The sequence below is a fragment of the Schistocerca americana genome, chromosome X (assembly GCF_021461395.2).
Source record: "Schistocerca americana isolate TAMUIC-IGC-003095 chromosome X, iqSchAmer2.1, whole genome shotgun sequence".
Taxonomy (NCBI): domain Eukaryota; kingdom Metazoa; phylum Arthropoda; class Insecta; order Orthoptera; family Acrididae; genus Schistocerca; species Schistocerca americana.
Window position 1 is genome coordinate 712,603,305 of NC_060130.1, and position 22,682 is coordinate 712,625,986.

General features: G+C 39.4%; 1 protein-coding gene across 20 annotated transcripts in view; it reads left to right on the forward strand.

Moving 5' to 3' along the window:
* The window catches only part of LOC124555758 (ensconsin-like), a 410,739-nt gene that overhangs the window by 302,697 nt on the left and 85,360 nt on the right, over nt 1-22,682 (forward strand). For all 20 annotated transcript variants that reach the window (XM_047129790.1, XM_047129795.1, XM_047129796.1 and 17 more), the window contains one exon: nt 12,344-12,471. In XM_047129790.1, the coding sequence (XP_046985746.1) occupies nt 12,344-12,471 (128 nt within the window). The remainder of the gene's footprint in view (nt 1-12,343; nt 12,472-22,682) is intronic.

Genomic DNA, 22,682 nt, shown 5'->3' on the forward strand with positions numbered 1-22,682 from the left:
AGAAGGAAAAAAGTGAATACCATCTGGTGAAAGAATAAAGTTTTCAGTTTACAGTTCACTTAAGATTAAAAGATTATGGCAGCTGCCAAAACCAGAATAATTTCTTCTGCTCTTAAATTTATGGTGTTCATGTTGCAGTGAGTGCATATGAATATTATTTGTAATTACCCTTTAGCTCCAACTCGTACAAGGGTGTGCTGAAAAGTAATGCCTCCAATTTTTTATGTGAAAATTCATACAGCTTTTTAAATAATACAAACAGTATTAACATTCTGCATCTTTATTCTTCATTTCTACAGATTTATTTCTTAACATAGTCACCCTGGCAATGAATAAATTTCTCCCAACAAGCAATCAGCTTGTTGATACCATCACTGTATAATGTTTGACTTTGTGGATGGAGTACCATCACCACTTCTGCTTGCACCACTTGATCATTATCAAAGTGAAGTTCTTTAAGTTTTGGAAACAGGTGAAAGTCAGATGGAGCCTAGTTGGGACTGTATAGAGGATTATCAATGGGAGTGAACCCAAGATGTCGGATTGTTGCAGGTGCCGCAGCACTTGCATGTGGTCAGGCATTGTCATACTGAAGGAGAGGGTGCTCCATGTGTGGACAAACACTTCAAATTCCAAACTTGATTACAGCACACGCACTAACATAGTTAGGTTGCACATCACCGTGTTACATGCTACAGTTTGGAGGCCTCTAGCAGCAGAGGGTTACAGCTTGTCACAGCGAAGCAGGAAAGTCAACCAAGTAATATGCATGAAAACTAATATCCCAACTGATATCAAGAACAGAATAAAAAATTCAGATGTATTATTTTGCAGCATGGCCTCATAGTTACCTAAATGGGACTGAAACTCATTGTCATATTCTTGTGGTATTTCAGTACTCAGTCAAGGCGGCTGCTGCCTGCGTTTCATCATTGAAATGAAAGTGGTGCTCCTCAATTGGGAGACAGATTGTCTTTTGAAACTTACCCATCCTGCCACAAGTGTAATTGATTCTTGGCAACATCATAGAATGTGTGTGGTAACTCTGTGATTGTTGATTTACTTTCTGGAATGGTGCAGAACTATTGTGCTAAATTCACTTGACATTTTCTTATATAGATTCAATATTATGAATGATTCTCATGTAAGATGTGACATTGAGTTAATAAATTTTAAGTTTTTGTGTCCAGAAAGGTGGTTTCTCAGAAGAGCGACAACTAACCTCATTTTTTACATTCTAAATTATCTGTCTTGGTCATCTCTATGCCACGAGAGAATGATGAATGCAGCAGTGGCTCACTAACTCACAAGGATCCCCTTGGGTGCGAGGTCGCAAGTTCCATCTTTAGTAAGGCTCATTTGAAAGTGTTGTGTTTACAATTACGATAGGAAAAATATTAGCTGTAAAGACTCACCATGTGCATCAGAAGGGTGTCAGAAAATGAGTGTTGGGAGGTACAGAGATCAACCTTCCATGGGATGTATGTATTACACTTCACAAAATGGACATTGTTGACATTCAAGAAATGTTCAAAACAAACTGTTATCTAGCACCATGAACACCAAATGAAAAATGATGCGCCACAGTGATCAGAAAGTTTCATATCATTGAGATCGAAATTGAACTCCTTGGGTGTTACACACCATTCAGGACATTCAGCTAGGTATCCACTCTTAAAGAATATTTATAGAATCAGACTGGTGTAACGGGGTGATGAAAACTGATGGAATGTGATGGCATGCAGCCGACAAATGCGAAACAGTCTATCGTGGAGCTTACTGTGAAACTGGCTATCCTTTAAGGTGTAGCTGCAGATAGTGCAGTAATATATTTTATAGGCATGGAGAAAACAAACATCCTGAGGCTGAATTTGTTCAGTGGTTCCAGGTGATATGAATTACAATGTGATACACTTTTCAGGACATCTGGTTTGTGCTAAAGGATTATGATGATTATACACAAACTAGGAGTCAAGAAAAAGCAAGTTATTTTGACCATCTGTTGGCCAAAAGCAGTGCTCACACCATAGCTGAAGTTCACTTACAACCATTTTCCCATTCTTGCTTGCTCTGATGTAAATATTCCCTACTGACCTTGCAAGATCACTCGCATCAAAAAGAATTGTATGGCACATGAGAAAAATTCATAGGGAATAGAGCAACCACAACTTCTCGCACCACAATAAAAAACTTTCCATCCAGGTTAACAGTCTGCATAATTGTACGTGAATGCATTAATGCATTGATGTTGGTACCTCTATTTTTTAGGGTTCCTTTCATGTGCATTTTTTATTCATATCCCAGTTGGTCAGAGTTGAAAACAAATTCCTTACTGAACAATGGGATAAGTTTGTTTATCTCCTCTACAAATTTTCGGGCCGATCCCGCAGTTTGCTATGCATCGTCAAGTTGATGCTTTGTAAGAAATTTCATTATCTTAAGTTTTGAAATACTGTAACACTATTTGAAATTATGCAACCATCCACTGCTTCCCTTGAAATCACTGTAATTTAAATTGCACAATTTTATGCATGTAATGTAATAGGTCACTGTCATGTGTGTCCTGTAAATTGTATCAGGCATGCTTGAAACAGACAAACACCAGTTTTTGTAACAAGTGGTCCTTGTCCTTACTTGAATGTCTGTAGTTTTTCTTATGCACTATGCGGTTGTATTGCTTTAGACTTATTCAAAATCTGTTTATATATATATATTTTTTTTTCTTTTTATACTGAGGCTGATCGTCCATGTACGTAATTATGTTGAGCCCCACTCCTTGTACAGTGATTGTCCTTTTCACTGGAGATGGGATTTGTCGCTCCCTGTCCAACAAGGATGATGAACTACATAGCTCAACACCTGTTTTAGTATCACTTTTACATATTTAGCAAAATTCGACGTTATTGTACTCTTCATGTACATTGTATGCACAGTCAAGCATATACAACACCGTACATTCCACGAACTCATCTTGAAGAACTGCTGATATTTCATCTGCCACCTTTTTCTCATTCTGTGAAATTCTGTGGCTTCTTTTCTGATGAAATGTCAACTTTGGCAATCGTTGTTGTAGATATAATGCTATTCCTGTGCTTTGTATCAACAGCATTAGCACTGTTGTGAGTTACTTATCGGCAAAGCAGCACAACTATGCCCTATAGCATCATTCTATACTCGCCATTGGATGCCTCCAGTCCAGCCACCTGTTGCCATTAGCAGCCAATATTGTGGTTGCATGGTAGACAATATGTGGGGCATCGAATGCTGTAAACATCTTGAACTTTTGAAACCTCACACTTGAGAGGTTCTGTGTCAGTGGTTACTTGGTTGCTTTGTATAGTGAAGAATTGTTTATTTCTGTTCCTGTCTCAGTGGAGACCTAGAATACTTCATCACCTTTTTACCTCTTCTTTGACCAAGTTACAGTCAGCTAAATCCTAAATCAGGAATGAAATCTTATGGAAACTTCTCCATCGTAAATTCTCTAGCAACCTCGTTTCAGTAGTCTGTGTACAGGTTGTCCCAGGAGGAATGGTCAGTATTCAGGTATGTGACAGGAATGATCAACTGAAGCAAAAAAGTCTAGTAAACATGGGCTCTAAAATTCATATGTTAAGAGCTATGAGCACTTCATTGTCTTCAATACCATGGAACAAATCTCTGTGCTTTCCATATTTTGGGAGGAGGTAGTATGGACTGCAAGAAAAAAATTCCCATAGCTCACAGCTCTTAAGGTATGCATTTTAGAACCCATATTAACTGGAAATTTTTCTTTCTTCTTTTGATCCATACTACCACCCCTCAAAATATGGAAAGTAAAGATTTTGCAGTAGAAGAGATTTGTTTCCAGTATCAAAGTTGAAGTAGTACTCATAGCTCTTAGGGTATGCAAATTTGAAGCCGTGTTTACTAAACATTTTTGCTTCGAATTATTGCTCCTGTCATATCCCTGAATATTGACCATTCCTACTATGACGCACTGTATTTGATGGTAAGAAAACATATGAAATTACTAAATTACACACTTTGGTTGATACTGGCATTTTTCTGTTTATGCCAACATAATTTTTGGTCATTTATAGATACACAGTTTGATTGATTAATGTGGGACATTAAATAATTAGCTAATCAGGCTTTTGTATTAGTCTACTCCCACTGCCAGATTTCCATAATTCCATGGAAGTCCTGAAATCCTGCTTGATTATGGCACGACACTTCACATACACACCATCTGCTTCAAGCTCAAGTGTGTAATATCTTGTTAATTTATGAAGATTTCAACAGACTCATGTTATGGGGCGCCACACATCGTTTTTACTGCGCTAGACCATTTCCAGTTACCTTACATGCTGCTGTGAAGCAGGAACTAAATCAACTCCAGGCTGCTGGGGTTATTGAGCTGGTGAAATCTAGTACATGGGGCACTCCACATTCTTATGACCCTTTGGGACATGGAATATTTGGGGTACTGGCTCACCAAAGAGGAAATCAAGCCCACTAATCAGAATTTCACAACAATAGACTCCGTACCAAGCCTGACAAGCTTACCTGAATTGCAGGTGTTTATGGGCAAAAGAAATTACTGTCCCAATTTCTTATCCCACATAGCCCAAACCACAGTCAGTTGTGTAAAAGAGGTGTGCCCTATTACTAGACCTCTGTGTGCAAGTAGCTTTTAACCAATTGAAAAAATGTGCTGAAATCTGCCCATTGCCTCACGCCACTCTCTCCTGGTCATCTATTGGTTGTGGCGGCCAATGCATCTGCCTATAGCATCGGAGACTGTCTTGGCACACAGGAATGGGGATGGCTGCGAACAGCCTATAGAAAACACGCCAAGTGTGTTTCATGTTAACTTAGATCAACACTGGACCACCCATCAGTGGATCGAGGTCTAGTGTTAAACAATACAGCAGGATCCTGAATAGAAATCAGTTTCTAATCTAAGGTCAAAATTGAACCCCAGTCGGGGATGTTTATACAATCAAACCTAAGTGTACTACTTAGACTTAGCCTCTGCATCAGCCAGCTGGTGGTCTGGCTTTATATAAAAGACTGTGACTTCAGAGGGCACTGTTCCTAACACTGCTGATAAACCCAGATAAAATAGAGAAAAAGAACAGAAACAGGATAATAACCCTAAGTTATACACTCCTTCTTCAGGGAAGGAAAGTGGTATTGGCTATTCAAAGGTTGGGAAAAGGGAGAGGATTGGCAGGTCACTCAGATCCTATGAAGATGGAGAGAGGCAAAGGTGAAGGAAAAGTTGCCAGAGAAATAGTAGGAGGCCAAAGATGGTATATCAGTAAGTACCGTATCAGATTCATTTCAGAGATGAAAGAAGGAATGGAATGAAGATGGATTAAAGGATGAAACGAGGTGATGGAGAAATATAAATAATTGGTAAAAGAGAGGATGATTTGGGGAGGGGGGTGGGGGAGGTTGAGAGATAGGAGACAATAAAAGAAAGAGGGCAAGTAATTGAGTAAGTAATGCAATTCTACTATGTAAGCAAATGAGGGGTTTCGCTAACAGTGATCAAATCGATGATGGTGCTGGGATGATTTGATATGTTGGAGAATATTTTCTGTCTCTGAAGTTCTGGAATTCTTGTGGAGGGTGGAATGATCCAAATGGCCTTTTCGGTGTAGTATGCTCAGCAGCGGCTGTGTTGATTCATGCATCGAGTCAGCTTAATTGTGGTCTTTCCAATGTTAAAAGTCACGCAGTGAACACACATCAATTGATAAATAACATGACGGGTTTCACTTGTAGTGGATGAGTGCATGGGACAAATTTTAGATTGAAAGAAATTACAGGAGTAGAACAATGAGATGGGGAATGGGTAGTGGGACGTTAGCCCATGGAAGTCAGGTGATATGACAAATACAACTGGCATGATATATACACTCCTGGAAATTGAAATAAGAACACCGTGAATTCATTGTCCCAGGAAGGGGAAACTTTATTGACACATTCCTGGGGTCAGATACATCACATGATCACACTGACAGAACCACAGGCACATAGACACAGGCAACAGAGCATGTACAATGTCGGCACTAGTACAGTGTATATCCACCTTTCGCAGCAATGCAGGCTGCTATTCTCACATGGAGACGATCGTAGAGATGCTGGATGTAGTCCTGTGGAACGGCTTGCCATGCCATTTGCACCTGGCACCTCAGTTGGACCAGCGTTCGTGCTGGGCGTGCAGACCGCGTGAGACGACACTTCATCCAGTCCCAAACATGCTCAATGGGGGACAGATCCGGAGATCTTGCTGGCCAGGGTAGTTGACTTACACCTTCTAGAGCACGTTGGGTGGCACGGGATACATGCGGACGTGCATTGTCCTGTTGGAACAGCAAGTTCCCTTGCCGGTCTAGGAATGGTAGAACGATGGGTTCGATGACGGTTTGGATGTACCGTGCACAATTCAGTGTCCCCTCGACGATCACCAGTGGTGTACGGCCAGTGTAGGAGATCGCTCCCCACACCATGATGCCGGGTGTTGGCCCTGTGTGCCTCGGTCGTATGCAGTCCTGATTGTGGCGCTCACCTGCACGGCGCCAAACACGCATACGACCATCATTGGCACCAAGGCAGAAGCGACTCTCATCGCTGAAGACGACACGTCTCCATTCGTCCCTCCATTCACGCCTGTCGCGACACCACTGGAGGCGGGCTGCACAATGTTGGGGCGTGAGCGGAAGACGGCCTAACGGTGTGCGGGACCGTAGCCCAGCTTCATGGAGACAGTTGCGAATGGTCCTCGCCGATACCCCAGGAGCAACAGTATCCCTAATTTGCTGGGAAGTGGCGGTGCGGTCCCCTACGGCACTGCGTAGGATCCTACGGTCTTGGCGTGCATCCGTGCGTCGCTGCGGTCCGGTCCCAGGTCGACGGGCACGTGCACCTTCCGCCGACCACTGGCGACAACATCGATGTACTGTGGAGACCTCACGCCCCACGTGTTGAGCAATTCGGCGGTACGTCCACCCGGCCTCCCGCATGCCCACTATACGCCCTCGCTCAAAGTCCGTCAACTGCACATACGGTTCACGTCCACGGTGTCGCGGCATGCTACCAGTGTTAAAGGCTGCGATGGAGCTCCGTATGCCACGGCAAACTGGCTGACACTGACCGCGGCGGTGCACAAATGCTGCGCAGCTAGCGCCATTCGACGGCCAACACCGCGGTTCCTGGTGTGTCCGCTGTGCCGTGCGTGTGATCATTGCTTGTACAGCCCTCTCGCAGTGTCCGGAGCAAGTATGGTGGGTCTGACACACCGGTGTCAATGTGTTCTTTTTTCCATTTCCAGGAGTGTATATATATATATATATATATATATATATATTTTTCCTGGGCTGCCTGAATTGATATGGACTATGCCAGTAATAGTTGAGAAAAATTCGGGAGTGAAGCATGAATAGACTTTGTTCTATCACTTGTATATATATATATATATATATATATATATATATATATATATATATATATATATATACACACACGAAAAATATATATATATATACACTCCTGGAAATGGAAAAAAGAACACATTGACACCGGTGTGTCAGACCCACCATACTTGCTCCGGACACTGCGAGAGGGCTGTACAAGCAATGATCACACGCACGGCACAGCGGACACACCAGGAACCGCGGTGTTGGCCGTCGAATGGCGCTAGCTGCGCAGCATTTGTGCACCGCCGCCGTCAGTGTCAGCCAGTTTGCCGTGGCATACGGAGCTCCATCGCAGTCTTTAACACTGGTAGCATATATATATATATATATATATATATATATATATATCATGCCTGTTGTATCTGTCATATCACCTGACTTCCATGGGCTAACTTCCCACTACCCATTCCCCATCTCATTGTTCTACTCCTGTAATTTCTTTCAATCTTAAATTTGTCCCATGCACTCATCCACTACAAAAGTATATATATATATATATATATATATATATATATATATATATATATATATATATATATAATGGAAGGAAACATCCCACGTGGGAAAAATTATATATAAAAACAAAGATGAGGTGACTTACCGAACAAAAGCGCTGGCAGGTAGATAGACACACAAACATACACACAAAATTCAAGCTTTCGCAACAAACTGTTGCCTCATCAGGAAAGAGGGAAGGAGAGGGGAAGACGAAAGGAAGTGGGTTTTAAGGGAGTCATTCCAATCCCGGGAGCGGAAAGACTTACCTTTCGTCTTCCCCTCTCCTTCCCTCTTTCCTGATGAGGCAACAGTTTGTTGCGAAAGCTTGAATTTTGTGTGTATGTTTGTGTTTGTTTGTGTGTCTATCGACCTGCCAGCGCTTTTGTTCGGTAAGTCACCTCATCTTTGTTTTTTTATATATATATATATATATACAAGTGATAGAACAAAGTCTATTCATGCTTCACTCCTGAATTTTTCTCAACTATTACTGGCATAGTTCATATCAATTCAGGCAGCCCAGGAAAAAATCTTACCTTCATAGTCTCAGATGTTATTGAATTTAGCATATGTTAAAATGAAGGACTAAGTAAGGAACACGTATTTTTTTGTTTTCTCCAAAAAACTTTCTGCTCCAAGATTCAGCCCTCCAAAAATACACTGTGCATACCACTTAGAAGATGCAAATTTTGGAAAAAAAATTTAAAATGCTGTATCTCTGGAACAGTTCTGGACATTTAGTTGGTTTTTTTATTTGAAAGATAATTGCTTTATGATTACAAAGAAATCCTCCATTTGGACTTATCTGTCAAAGTTCTTGTACTATAGTGTTCTGAACATTTTTGGAATTTATGGAAAAAATATATATATATATATATATTTTTTCAAAAATGCCAATCCACAAAATTTTGATTTTTTTCTGTTAATTAGTACCATATAGTTATATATTCCCTGAAAAGGAAAGCTTCCACTTTTAGATTGAACAGGTTTTATAAACAATTGAAATTTTTGCTATACATAAAACCTGTTTTGTTACCACATCATCACATAACAGGCTCATAAAAATCAAAACCCAGCCTATTTTAGTTTTGAAAGATGAGTAAGAGGCTCATTTTTCAAGCATTTTAAATGGTTCCAAAATGTATGTGAAAGGTCGAAAGACTTAAAGGTTTCAATTTATGCAACTTCTGTGCACTCTATTTAGTGCTGAAATTAGCCAGTCAATGAATTAAAAATGTGTTCCACTGCTTCAGTGTCTTCCTTTGATATCGAGTGATGCCTTCTTGTTCAATCAATATGAACTGGAGAACTTACAGTCTTCAAAACATTGTGAACAGGAAGTGAGCACTGATAGCGTTGTTGCTGTCCTTCAGCTGGAAACTGATATCCAGCTGTTGGTCCATGTGGTAGTATAAAGTTCACTACAATTTCGTTTAACTCATAACTGGTGTCTATAATCTCTGCAATCCACCAGTCACAGTCATACACACACGCCTCAGACATCCCCCTTCTCTGGTTGTGAATCTGAATATTATCCTGCTTTTTCTGAAGTGTTGGCCAAACGAACGAAATTTCTTCTTTCTTGCTCTTTAAAGTGTGTGCAATATGAGTTCGCCCATCACTTTCAGTCCAAAAATGTGTCTCCTGAATTCCTTTCACAGGAGTAGTTTGTTTGGACCATTCTCCTTTTTTCTGCTCATGGAATTCTTCGATTTCCTCTTTGGACAAAAGAATGAGGCCTGCGGATGTGTAAGATTTCACGACTCTCTTAAAATCCTTAGCATTCTGAATCACATCTGTATTTGGTCTGAAAAGATTGTTTTGCAGCATGGTGCTTCAGCATGGCTCCTACACCATCACAAGGCTCCTTCCTGTGACCAGTAGCACTGTATACCCAGTCAGTTGGCACAAGCGACTTAATTCAGACAGCTGGTAACGATTTTTAAAATGACTGCCCCTGTTTTCAGATGAGGAATTTTGTGCATTGCTGGCAAAGCATGTGCTGAGTCATGTCTTGTGTCATCACTTATAACTGCAACCCTTGTGGTCTTGTTTTGAAAATATGTCATTCCTGTAAAAATTGAAACCTGGTCAATCCTCCAATGATAACCTTGTACTCCTTGTGGGAGAATTACAGACCAGTACTCAGCAAAATCACAGTGAAGCACTAAACATAGTTGTTCAGCCTGTACACATCCATTCACTTCTGCAATGTGTTTTTGATGCAATTTCTTCAGATGCTGGCGTGTTACTGCTTTCAATGACCATTTGCCAAGTTCATCAGTGAAACTGTCGAAGGCAACAGTTTTCTTAATTAGTTTATTTTCCTCCCCTGTCACATATGTAATTTCTGCAGAGCTATTTGCTACATCTTCCAGGCCAAGTGTCTGTAAAGACAGTCCTCCCATTCCAGGGCAGTCACCACATTCTTGAAGTAAATGAGTATCATGCTTTATGTCACAGACTCTTAATGACCTCACACTCCAAACCAAGGTGTCACATGCTCCAATGAGTTCTTCGAGGTTACCACACACAGTTCAAAATTCGCGCAGTACACATGTAAACAGACGTCTCTAGATGGGTGTGGAATTATCCACTTAGGTCGTAGCGCATAAAATTTTGATCTTCCAATATGTGAAGTAGTATAGTTGCTCTTACAAATTGCTAAAGTTTCTTTAATACTGCAAGTCGTGTACCTCTTCACTTTCACAACTTTTTGACCTTCAACTCTTACAGTTATAGTGTCTTTTGTGTTGGTGCTCTGGTGAGAACAGTCCCATTTATCCTCCAGATAAAATGACTGCACTATTTGAACTTGAGCTGCTTCTACAGGATGACCCTAATAGGAATGTGGTCTTCCAAAGACTCCTTTTACAGACCTTACATTTCTTGATTTGTCTACCATATACTTTGATACTGATGGAACATGGTTGAAAATTGTTTCCTTTGAAAATGTCTCTGGAATAATAGTTAAAACTTGCACCTTTTCACTGTAGGATGCACAATTGCTTTGGTTTATTTTCTTCTGAAGATGGAATTTCTACTTTGAAGAGTGTGGTCAGTTTTGCTGTAGTGTATTCATCCATAGCTTTAGTAATTTCTCTGTGCTTTCTTGATGCTTAGAGCTTATGACTCAACTTCACTGACCACAGTTTCTTAACAGGACTAACACCTACCTCTGTAGTTGACTGATTCAGGGTATTTAATTCTTCCTCTACTGATGCAAAATCTGCATCATCTGCACCATGGGAGGCTTCACCTTGTTCAGATACTATCACTGTTGTTATTCTGTCAAAACATTTAGAACACAAAAAGTCGTCACTAGAAACATCTTCACTTTGAAACAGAGTCGTCAAATGAGAACACTTATTCCCAACCTGAACAAAGTCTGTTTTTTTGTTTGTCTTATATATCACTCTTTTATGGATATGCAAATAGTCAGCACACTTCACTCTCCTGTGGTCCCAGTCAGAAGACATTTCAAACAGTCCTTTTCACAAAACACGTTGGAACTGTGTCAACTGGCAAATTCCTCATAAAAACACAGAACTCACTGGATGGTCTCAGATTTCTTAGAAGCCTCTTCAGTAAACAAATTAGCACTGAACAACTACAATACAGAAACCACAACAAAGAAACTGACAAGAAACTACAACAAAGTGCAAGAAATACCTGCAGCAGTGAAAGTGAAAAGAAATAACTGCAGCAAAGAAAGTGATAAGAAAGAACTGCAACAAAGACAATAGAAATAAACATTGTAACAAAGAAATTAGTAAGAAACAACTTCAACGAAGACTTACATTACCCTTGAAAGATAAAAAAAAATATGTTTAAAAATAAAACCTGTCCAACTTACAAGTGGAAGCTCTGCTTTACAGAGAATATTGTACTACATGGTACTAATCAACAGAAAAAAAATCTAACTTCTCTGGATTGGCATTTTTGAAAAAATTTCAAAAGGCGACAGTAAAAGAACTTTGTCAGATAGGTCCAAACGGAGGGTACCATTGTAATCATAAAGCAATTATCTTTCAAATAAATATACTCTAACAAAATATCTAGAACTGTTACAGAGAAGAATTTTTCTGAAATTCGCATCTTCAAAATGGTGTTCGCAGTGTCATCTTTGGAGGCCTGTATCTCGGGGCAGGATTTTTTTTTTTTTGGAGAAAACGAAAAAAAAAAAAATTATATGTTTCTTACTTACTCCTGAATTTTAACATATGCTAAATTCAATAACATCTGAGACTATGAAGGTAACCCCCCTGCCTGAAATGATACAAATTATGGGAACTAGCTTCTATTTGATAATGTAACTGTATCCCCTCTGGTTAAATTTATGGTTTCCTAATCAATAAGTTTACTTTCCTTTTCAGGAACGTGAAGCTCGCATAGACTCGAAGAGGAAAAATGAACGAAGTTCTGCAGTATTTGCTTTTGGTAGTTCAACACCACGAATGTTGGAACCAGCCGACACCGGTGGTTCATTTTGGGGTACAAGGAGGTAAGCTATGCTGGGGAAACAGTACAATAATCTACGTAGTTGCTTAAGATAGTGTACATTTACAATGATTTTACATTTTCAGGTATTCAATATGTTCCGAGTGTCTAACACATAGTATTAGGTTCCATAATTATTGAGGAAAATTAAAACAGGTTATTGGTTGATGTCAGTGATACACAATGAATGTAAAGTATTGGATATTTCGTTGGTAATTTTAATGAGAATAGCATTTAAAATATGTTATTTAATTTACTGTTTGCATGACAATCATTTCATTTTCATCATCATTATCATCACAGTTACTTCTCTGCCCTAGTAATAAAGCACATGATCTTCCATTCTCTTTTCATCATACTACATCTTTTGTACTTTTAAGTTCTCTTTTCACATCTGATGTCCACCCTCATGTGTTCAGTTTCTATTTAGCATACCCTTGGGCTTCCCTTCGCTCTTTTCCTTTTCTTTTGAAGTACTTTTTGTTTGACATAGTGAATTTACAAAATGAAACAAGAAATGTAGTTTCAGATTACATTATAATATTGTTAATGGTGCCCATATATTTGTATGAACATTCTGTTTTGTGTTCTCTTTGAACATTTTGAATTTCATCAGTTAATCATACCTGATACAAATTCTAAACAAATATTCATTACTGATGAGGTGCAGTGAAGTCCTGTAAGCAGAAGCTACACCATCCCAGGACTCCTCAAGTGAGTTACACTCTGTCATTGGCCTTTACGTGGTTCAGCCATTTGTTTAGGGGGTTCTTATATCTAAATACATATGCCATTAGTGCCTACTGTATTGAGTAATGGATATTATGGAACTATAAATATGGGGTTGGACAAAAATATGGAAACACCAAAAACACAGCACATTAACATGCCTAATACAGTTTAAGAAAACAGTTGGCATTCAAACAGCTTCCAGTCGTGTGTTATTTTCAAGGAGATCTTACACCATTCTTTCTGCAAAACAGTGGCAAGTTCAGGTAATGGTGATAGAGGTGGATAGCGATCACGTGCCCTACTTTCCAAAGTGGACCACAAAGGCTCAATAATGTTAAGATCTGGTGGCTGTGGTGGCCAGGGGAGCTGTGACAGTTGATCCTCATGCTCATAAAACCAGCCCTGTAGTATGCAGGTTGTATGAACAGGGGCCCTGTTGTCTTGGAAAAGAGCATCACCATTAGGGGACAAATATGAACTGTGAGATGGACCTGTTCAGCCAAAATAGTAGTAATACACCCTTGCAGAGTACCCATGGGGCCCATGAAATACCACAATATGGCAGTCCACATCATCATTTAAACCCCCCCGCGCCATTTTTCACTCTTGGAATGTAAACTCGCATAGAAGATGGAAACAGTGTGCATTGAGATTCATCTGACCAATTAACTGCCTTCCATTGCTCCATAGTCCAGGCTTTATGTCTGTGGCACCACATTTTCTAGCTACAGGCATTTGCATCACTGATGTGCCATTTTGGAATTCTAGCTTGTCCTGTGAATCCCTTGTTATGGAGCTCCCATTGTGTTGTTTTGTTGCCAACAGGGTTCATGAATGCGTTATTCAGGTCTGTAGTGACGTTTGCAGCTGTTGTCCTCTTCTTTTTTATCACAATTCTCTTCAATGACCACCGATCACTATCACACGACACACAGTTGTGTCCATGTTGTGACTTAGCAGGTGATGTTTTTCCATTTTCCCTGTATGTGATGTAAGTCTGTGATATGGTGCCTCTTGAAATACCAAATACTTTGACTCCCTCAATTATGGATGCACCCTCCATATGAGCACCAACAACTTGCCCATTTTCAAATTTGTTTATCACTCACATAATACACTCACAACTATATAGAACTCTGTTCTGACCATGATTCACACTTGTAATGTATTGATAACATTGCACAGGTGCAGTTTGTGATCAAATACTGCAGTGCAACCTGCATTGCTTCATTAATGTTCAGGCACACATTTCTTGCTATGTTTCCATTATTTTGTCTGATCCTTGTATAGCCTTCTGGGTCTTGTGAATGAAAAGACCAGACTGGCTTTCCCATAGCATTTGGTTCTGAAATCCATGCTATCTCAGACACAGGAGCTAATTAGACATAAGAAAACTCATTACATGTCATTACAGAATAAGTTAAAATATTCTGGAACAGACTAATGTTATACTTCTGTGAGCAAGAGTTCATATCCAACTTGAAAATGAGGGCTATATCTCTGTAAGCACACATTACACCCATGAACATTTGATTTATGGGTTGCTGGTGTGTGTGTGAGAATTTGGTTTGTCACAAGATGCCAGTGTCAAACTCTGTGGACATCTATGTGTTGTTGGTGTAACAGTAGAAGGCAGTCAACAGTGCAATAAATAATCTACCTATTCTGTGCTGGACAGCAAAAACCAGAATCACTTTCTTTCTGTAGGGCACACAGACACTACTACCTCACAGGGCATGCACAGCAGCACAGCCATTGAAAGATCAAATAACAATTAAAGATTGCCTTTTTTGATTAATCATTACACATATTGCTGCAGGCTAATAAAGATGACCCGCTTCAATGAATCATGATCCGTATTGGTATAGACTGATGGCAGAAATTGAGTACTTTTGCAGATCCAGCATGAGACAGATTGAAATCAGGATGACTACATTGCTGGGACTATATGAATGTAGGATCCGATTGCTGATGGATCTTGGGTTGCATCCACGGAGGAGTAGGTGACTAATTTTTAGACAGGATAGGCAGTAGCAAAACAATTAAGTAACCAGGCACTGAGTAAATTCCCAAGAACTTTATTATATGAGTGCCAAATGATAGTGTGGACTAAAAGTCTCCATATGAAAAGCCCCAATACTGGGAAATGACGGTAATGGACCTATTGAGGTGGCAATGAAGGGATTCTACATCTAGATCTACATCTACCTGTACATACATAGCAAACCACCATATGGTGCATGGCAAAGGATACCTTATACCACTACTTGTCATTTCCTTCCCGCTCCATTCATAAATGGAGTTAGGGAAAAGTGACTGCCTATACGCCTCCATAAAAGTGTGATTTCTCTAACTCATCTTCATGGCCCATACGCAAAATGCATGTTGGTGGCGATAGTCATTCTGCATTCAGCTGTAAATGCCAGTTCTCTAAATTTTCTCAGTAGTGATTCACAAAAACAACATCCCTCCAGGAGTTCCAGCTGGAGTTCATGAAGCATCCCTGAAGTAATCATGTGTTGATCAGATTTACTGATAACAAACATAACAGCGTAACTCTGAATTACTTTGATTTCTTCCTGTAATTCTACCTGGTGGAGATCCCGAACACTTGTGCAGTTCTCAAGAATGAGACACAATAGCGTTATATATGTGGTCTCCTTTATAAATGAGCTATACTTTCCTAAAGTCCTTCTAATAAACCAAAGTCTACCATTCACCTTCCCTATTACTGTCCTGACTTGTTCGTACCATTTCATATCGCTTTGCAACATTATGTCCAGGTATTTAATCTTCATGACTGTGTCAGGCAGCACACAACTGATACTCTATTTGAACATTACAGGATATCTTTTCTTACTTATTTGCATTTACTTACATTTTTCTACACTTAAAGCAAGTTGCCATTCATCTCACCAAACAGAAATTCTGTCTAAGTCATCCAATTTCCTTCTGCAATCACTCTAATGACAATACTTTCCCATATGCTATAGCGCCATCAGCAAATAATCGCAGATTGCTGCTCAATCTATCTGGTGGCAGAGATGACAAGTTTATCAGCAGTGTGGCAGTTGACATTTCTTCAGGTGAGGCCAGGCTAGCGACTGGAGCTGATGACTTAATCCTGCCATCCTAATTTCCTCTGCTGCCAGAGGTGATAGTATTTATTGGCCTCCTAGTTAAAATTGTTTTGCTGTTTAGCAAAATAGTAAATGCAAGTGCGCTGTCTGTAATGTCAGCCACTCATCTTGTGGGCTAGATGAGGTAAAGACTGGCTGTTGACTGGCATGCATTGCCAGCAGTTCTGCTGACCTACGATCATTGACAGTTTTGCTGCCACATCTCCAGGTAGCCTTATTGCAGCTTTGCAGAGGTGGTGAAACAACTAGATGCTCACATTTGCTTTGAACTCCAAACCAAGTGTGCCGTCTGGCATTAGAGTATTTCAATGACCAGTCAGGTTTTGAGCTGTTACACTCCCTCCCCAGAAGAAAAAAATCATTTCTCTAAAATTTTCAGGTGATTGAGATACAAGTAACAATAAAAGTGTGTAATACATGTATTATTTATACGAAAGCTGCATCAGGATGATGCAGGTGCAAGTTCATTCCTGATAAGACTGTACTGTGGTGCTATCGTTTTTTGAAGCCCAGAGTGATGGGTAAAGTTATCTAAGTGGGAGGAGGCTGAATCATGAAAAGTTTCTGATGGTGAATATATACAGCAATTTCCATGATATGTAGGATTGTTACCTCAGTGGAAGAGAAGATTCACCTTCTGATAACCTGGTGACAGTGTCTTTTACATAAGAGTTATGCACATATTGGATCAAATGAATGAGACTAATGCCATTGTGTTGTTGCGTGCTAACAGTAGGAATGACTGCAATTCCTTAACTGATGTCAGCGCAAGGAATTTGTACGTTCTCTCTTCTACTCTTGCAGCCAGATGAATCTTGTCATTGCTGACAGTTTGTCACAGATACTTGAGTATGTTTAATCCAAAGTCACACTTTTTTTGGGTCAGTGTGAATTTTGCAGCCTGTAATTTCTTAGGTGCCTTGGCAAGTAGCTTCAGTCTCTCGCTACTAAAGTTGTTTATACCGATTGGAACCAAGTGACCATTCTCTCCTTCCCTGTTAAGGGCCAAATTCTGGTTTAGGAAACTGAATTTTATCCACACCGCCATTATCTGGTTGTGACTCCACTAAAAACTGCATGTCTACTGGCAGAGTATCCTTCTTGCACCTTATGGAATGGTGTCATGAGTTTCAGTCTGAAGATACTGTGCTCCTTGTGTGCATCTTGTGATGGTGTGGGTTCTTCAGCTGCGTGGCCTTACTGAAATTGTCACCCATCCAATTACTTCAAATTCAATTTCAGTATGTCATCATGAAATCCATCCCGTCATCATGAAATTCATCCTAACAGTGGCATTGCCTCTCTTGGGCAATATTTCCAGTCCCATGAGAAAATTACTTCATCTATTTCAAAATGTACATGCGCAGAACCTGTTATTTTAGCTGTGCTGCTACAAATCGATTGCAACTATCATCACAGCAAGCCTAACTTCTCAGGCTCATGCATTTCACAGTAGAACACCAAAACTTGACCCCATGCTCAATAGAAACTTGCCTCACCCTCCATCCTTCTGGTAAGGCATATTTTTGCCACTCTATCCATGTATTGGTCCCCAATAGTTGTGTTTATTGGAAGTGCCATCCACTAGCTAGGGTGTCTCTATTTTCGTTTCATGTTGCCCTATTGCTTGCAAACCATTCCTTTTCATGTTCACTAAGAGGATCTACTCCCAGCATGACACGTCCGATAGCCAAATCATTCATCTGCATCACACATGCACAAATGCTTCTATTCATGCATGCTCTGTTCATTTGCATATGCAGCATGAAATTTCCATTTTCATTCCTTTGTGCTGGAGAGTAGAGCCCTGCAAGCACGTGGCCTGTCCACATGGATAGCGTGCAGCGGTAGTGTGCAAGAGAGAGCACAGATGAAAATAAGTCACCAGGGTGCCTATTCTGTATCTTTCCGCCATTGTGCTGATCATTTCGGTACTCGAGAGCACCAAATGGTCTAGTACTCTAATTAGAGCCCCTGTATTATTTAGTATGCATTTCAGACGCGATACCGTTTGGGTCTAGAGAACTGAAGTGCTGTTGTCGGATCGCTTCGTGCAAGCCAATCAATACCAAGCAGCCGCAGATCCATACATGCGCACTGCAGCTTGCACAGTGCCATGAACACAAAGCGGCTAGCAGACAACACAGGCGCACTATTCTTCGAAGTACCAAAAATTGCGTTTATGTTGCCATAATGCATGACGCTGCATTCCATAGAGCTGACATGCCCGCCTTCATCGCTCTTGCCTCCTCCTTAACAGTATCAGGTGAGGTATATCCATTTCCATCATTCTCAGCTGAAATGCATAGAAATTTTTACAGTTTCCCTGACCGCATGTTTCCATGCATGCATAATAACGATAGCATATTTGACTGTATTCTGCAGATTGTCGTAAATGCCGCATTATGTCATCTTATTCTCATTCACACTGACATCATGTTTTGGATTTTACATTTTGTAAAATGAGTTAGGAATAGTGTGTAGCACCACATTGTACTAATATATCTACAAGAACACCCGAAAAATTGATTCTGACAGTTTCAAAGAATAAGAAGATAAACAGAATGTGGTTATAACTCGATCCTAAAGATCCAAATGATTAAGTAGCCCACTTCCCTATATGATATGTCAATGATTTGGGCCTTAAAAACAAAACTGAAAAAACACATTTTCGAGAGCTCCTGCAGTTCATCGTAGTTTATAACATGCATCTCATGAATGAAAATGTTTCGTATATGGTGCTACAGTCTAAAAATATTACGATGGAGATCTTTCATTTCTGTCTACTGTTTTTGAGGATTCAATCGCAGATTTTACTTGTGACGAGAAAGATTATGAAGATGACTGCTGCTCGTTACATTCCCAGTAATTTAAGTTGTGCTCTTAGATTCCTGTTTAACCACATACTCAGAAACTGCTACATATTCGGAAAAAAATGGTGAATTATTTCTGACAAGAAAAAATATAAAGGTCACTGTCGGTTGTTTCACTCACAGCGATTTCATTTCCAGCAATTTCATATTTCATTTTTTAAACACACAGAAATTGTGAAATCATTACTGAGGAAGTGCGCTCTTACATGTAAGTAATAACGAATACTGCAGAAAAATCTTAACTTACACGAATAACAATGTTTCAGAACGTGTTGCATATATGAAGAGAAAAAGGAAAAAAACAACTTATGTACCCACCCATGTGTGAACCCATGTCCTTTCGTATCGCATTCCCGCGTGCTAACCACTTGGCCACACCAAACAACAGGAACATAATGCTCAATTCTTATACTATTGTGGAGAGGAACGTAGGCTGATATCATTGCCAAATGGTGCTGCACAAGTCATAAATGCGTGATAGTTTGTAAGGTTTCCAATATCAGGCTTCACATAATTGCTTTCCATTGTTACTTGAAAGTTGTAAACATGTTTCGATAATTACTAACTAAACCAGTACACAAAGTCACTAGTAACGTCAGTTCACACTCATGTAATATACGTAAGCAGAGCCGATGTCTTTATATTTAATGATCTTTAAACTCTTATTTGCATAAAAATAACACGTATTTTGAGAGAATATTGACCAAAAACGTTCTTTTTTTGGATGTAATCATTCACAGTAACAACCTAACCTAACCATATTTCTAACAAAGGAAATTAGTCTATTATGAACTCACTTTCCAACCGGATGTGTCCTATGGTGATTGTTTAGTAACACAGTCACTAAATCCAAAGCTAAAACCGCTAAATATGTTTAAAGTAACAAATTATAGGTGTACATAAACCACAGCTCACCGATCGACAGGGCCAAACCAAAATCCAAAACCTCTCGGTACAACTGTCGTAAATTCAGTGGGAGCATCATTCGGTAACAGGACTCAGAAGCTTACTGAATAGGATATTTGGATAAAGAACCAAAAATGACGCCACTGCTGAGACTAACCTACTACACCGATCGGTATGAACGATACAGAATAGGGCCCCAGGTCCGGATGGAATCCCAATTTGGTTTTACAAAGAGTACTCTATGGCATTAGCCCCTTATGTAGCCTGCATGTATCATGAATCTCTGACATCACAGAGTCCCAAGTGACTGGAAAACAGTGCAGGTTACTCCAGTATTATATAGAACAGCAAGAGAATGGATCCACAATATTTCAGACCAATGTCCCTAACTTCAGTTTGCTACAGAATCCTTGAACATATTCTCAGTTTTAATATATTAAACTTTCTTGATACTGAAAAGCATATGTCCACGGATCAGTATGGTTTTAGAAAACATCACTCGTGCAAAACTCAGCTTGCCCTTTTCTCACACGATATACTGTGAACTATTGATGAAAGGCACCAACCAGATTCCATATTTCTAGATTTCTGGAAAGCATTTGACATGGTGTCCCATTGCAGGCTTTTAATGAAGGTATGGGCATATGGAATAAGTTCACAGATTTGCGAGTGGCTTGAAGACTTCTTAAGTAATAGAACCCACTATGTTGCCCTCGACAGTGAGCGTTTATCGGAGACAAAGGTATTGTTAAGAGTGCCCCACAGATGTGTGATAGGACCACTGTTGTCCTCTATATACATAAATAATTTGGTGGACAGTGTGGGCAGCAATCTGCTGTGGTGTATGGTAAGCGGTCGAAGTTGTGAGACTGTAGGAAGATACAAGACAATTTAGACAAAATTGTGAATGGTGTGATGAATGGCAGCTAGCTCTAAATGTGGAAAAATGTAAGTTAATGCAGATGAGTAGGAAGAACAAACCTGTAATGTTCAGATACAGTATTACTAGTGTCCTGCTTGACACAGCCAGGTTGCTTAAATATCTGGGCGTAACGTTGCAAAGCAGTATGAAATGGATGTAGATGCACCTCATGAATGTTGGCAGAAGTTACTGAAAATGGCTGATGCTTCCTCACCTAATAACACAAACATGTGGGTGCTTGTCAGTGGTCATGCTAATGTCTTGGGTTTGTCCTCAGCCACGAAGATATGACGTGCTTGCACTCACTTGCAAATAGGTTGCGAATCTGCAGTGTGCGCATGTGCAATATGCTTCTCTAATCAGAGTTGGGCAACTTTTATTCAAATGACAAAGTGGTGAATACAGATTATTCATTATTTGCAAATAACAAATAAAAATATTTACTCAGAATATTATTCATTTACATGAATAAAACATTTATTTCTTATCTGTGAATAGAAAACGTTACAAACAATAGATAAATTTGAAATTGAATTATATTTATTGCTCTAATGTTTTGTCATGTATTAAGAAAATTTACTTTCTGCTGCTTTTAAATTAGTTTTCAGAAGAACTCTTTTTTTCCAAACATCTCATCAAAAAATTTATATTACTTTCGAAGATTCACCCTCATGACATACTAAAGAAAATATGTTCTACACATCTATTATGTATAAAGGATATTGGTACATGACGTATCCTGACATTGTCTTTATTTCAGGAGAGCAATACGAATCACCACTATCTTCAGCAAAAATTGAGATGCCATCTATTCCGCTGTAGTCCTTAGCAAATAATCCACTGTAGTTCCACCTTAGCTTCTCTTCCCACATCACGTTCAAAATAAAAATTTCTTTTTACTACATAAGATCATTTGAAACTCCTGATCTGATTTCTTCGACATTTCTGTAGCTTGTTGTAATCCTCCCTGGGTCATGAGCAGCCATGCAGGTTAACTATTTGTCTCTAAATTATGTGTAAGACATTGCTGCAGTAAGTGCAGAAAGCTGAAAAAAGTCTTCAATTGTCTCTTGAAATTTTCTCAAAAGAAAACATGACCCACTGAGGTATATTTCTGTACAAACCATTAACAAGTTATTTATCAAATAGAAACTCCACTGAGCCAAAGGAACCAACACTGGTTATAGATATCTACAGAAGAAGTAAATGCAGAAAATACAGTGGCATTTTACATTATTCATTATGTAAGTTACAAATAATTTATTCATGAATAAATTTGTTTGAATGATTTTCTTATTTGAATAATTATCCAGATAGAAATTTAATCAAATAAGGCCCATCTCTGCTAACCACAGCACCTTGTGCCTTCTTCCTCTCTGTGTTCATTCCAGTTGATAGTATTAACTGGAATGAGTCCTATTAGTTCATTTACTCAATTTACTCGCAAGAACCTACAGTGTAGCTGGATTGTAACTATTTTGTTTATTATAAACAGAATAGGCATTTATAATCAGTTGTTACACTTGCCATAATTAATCTTTTTCACTTGCTCTGCTCAAAATATGTCTTAATGTCTGTGTGGTTTTAGCTGCAGACAGAATGCAAACATTGTTTCATCAACATTCATTGACACAAATGTAGA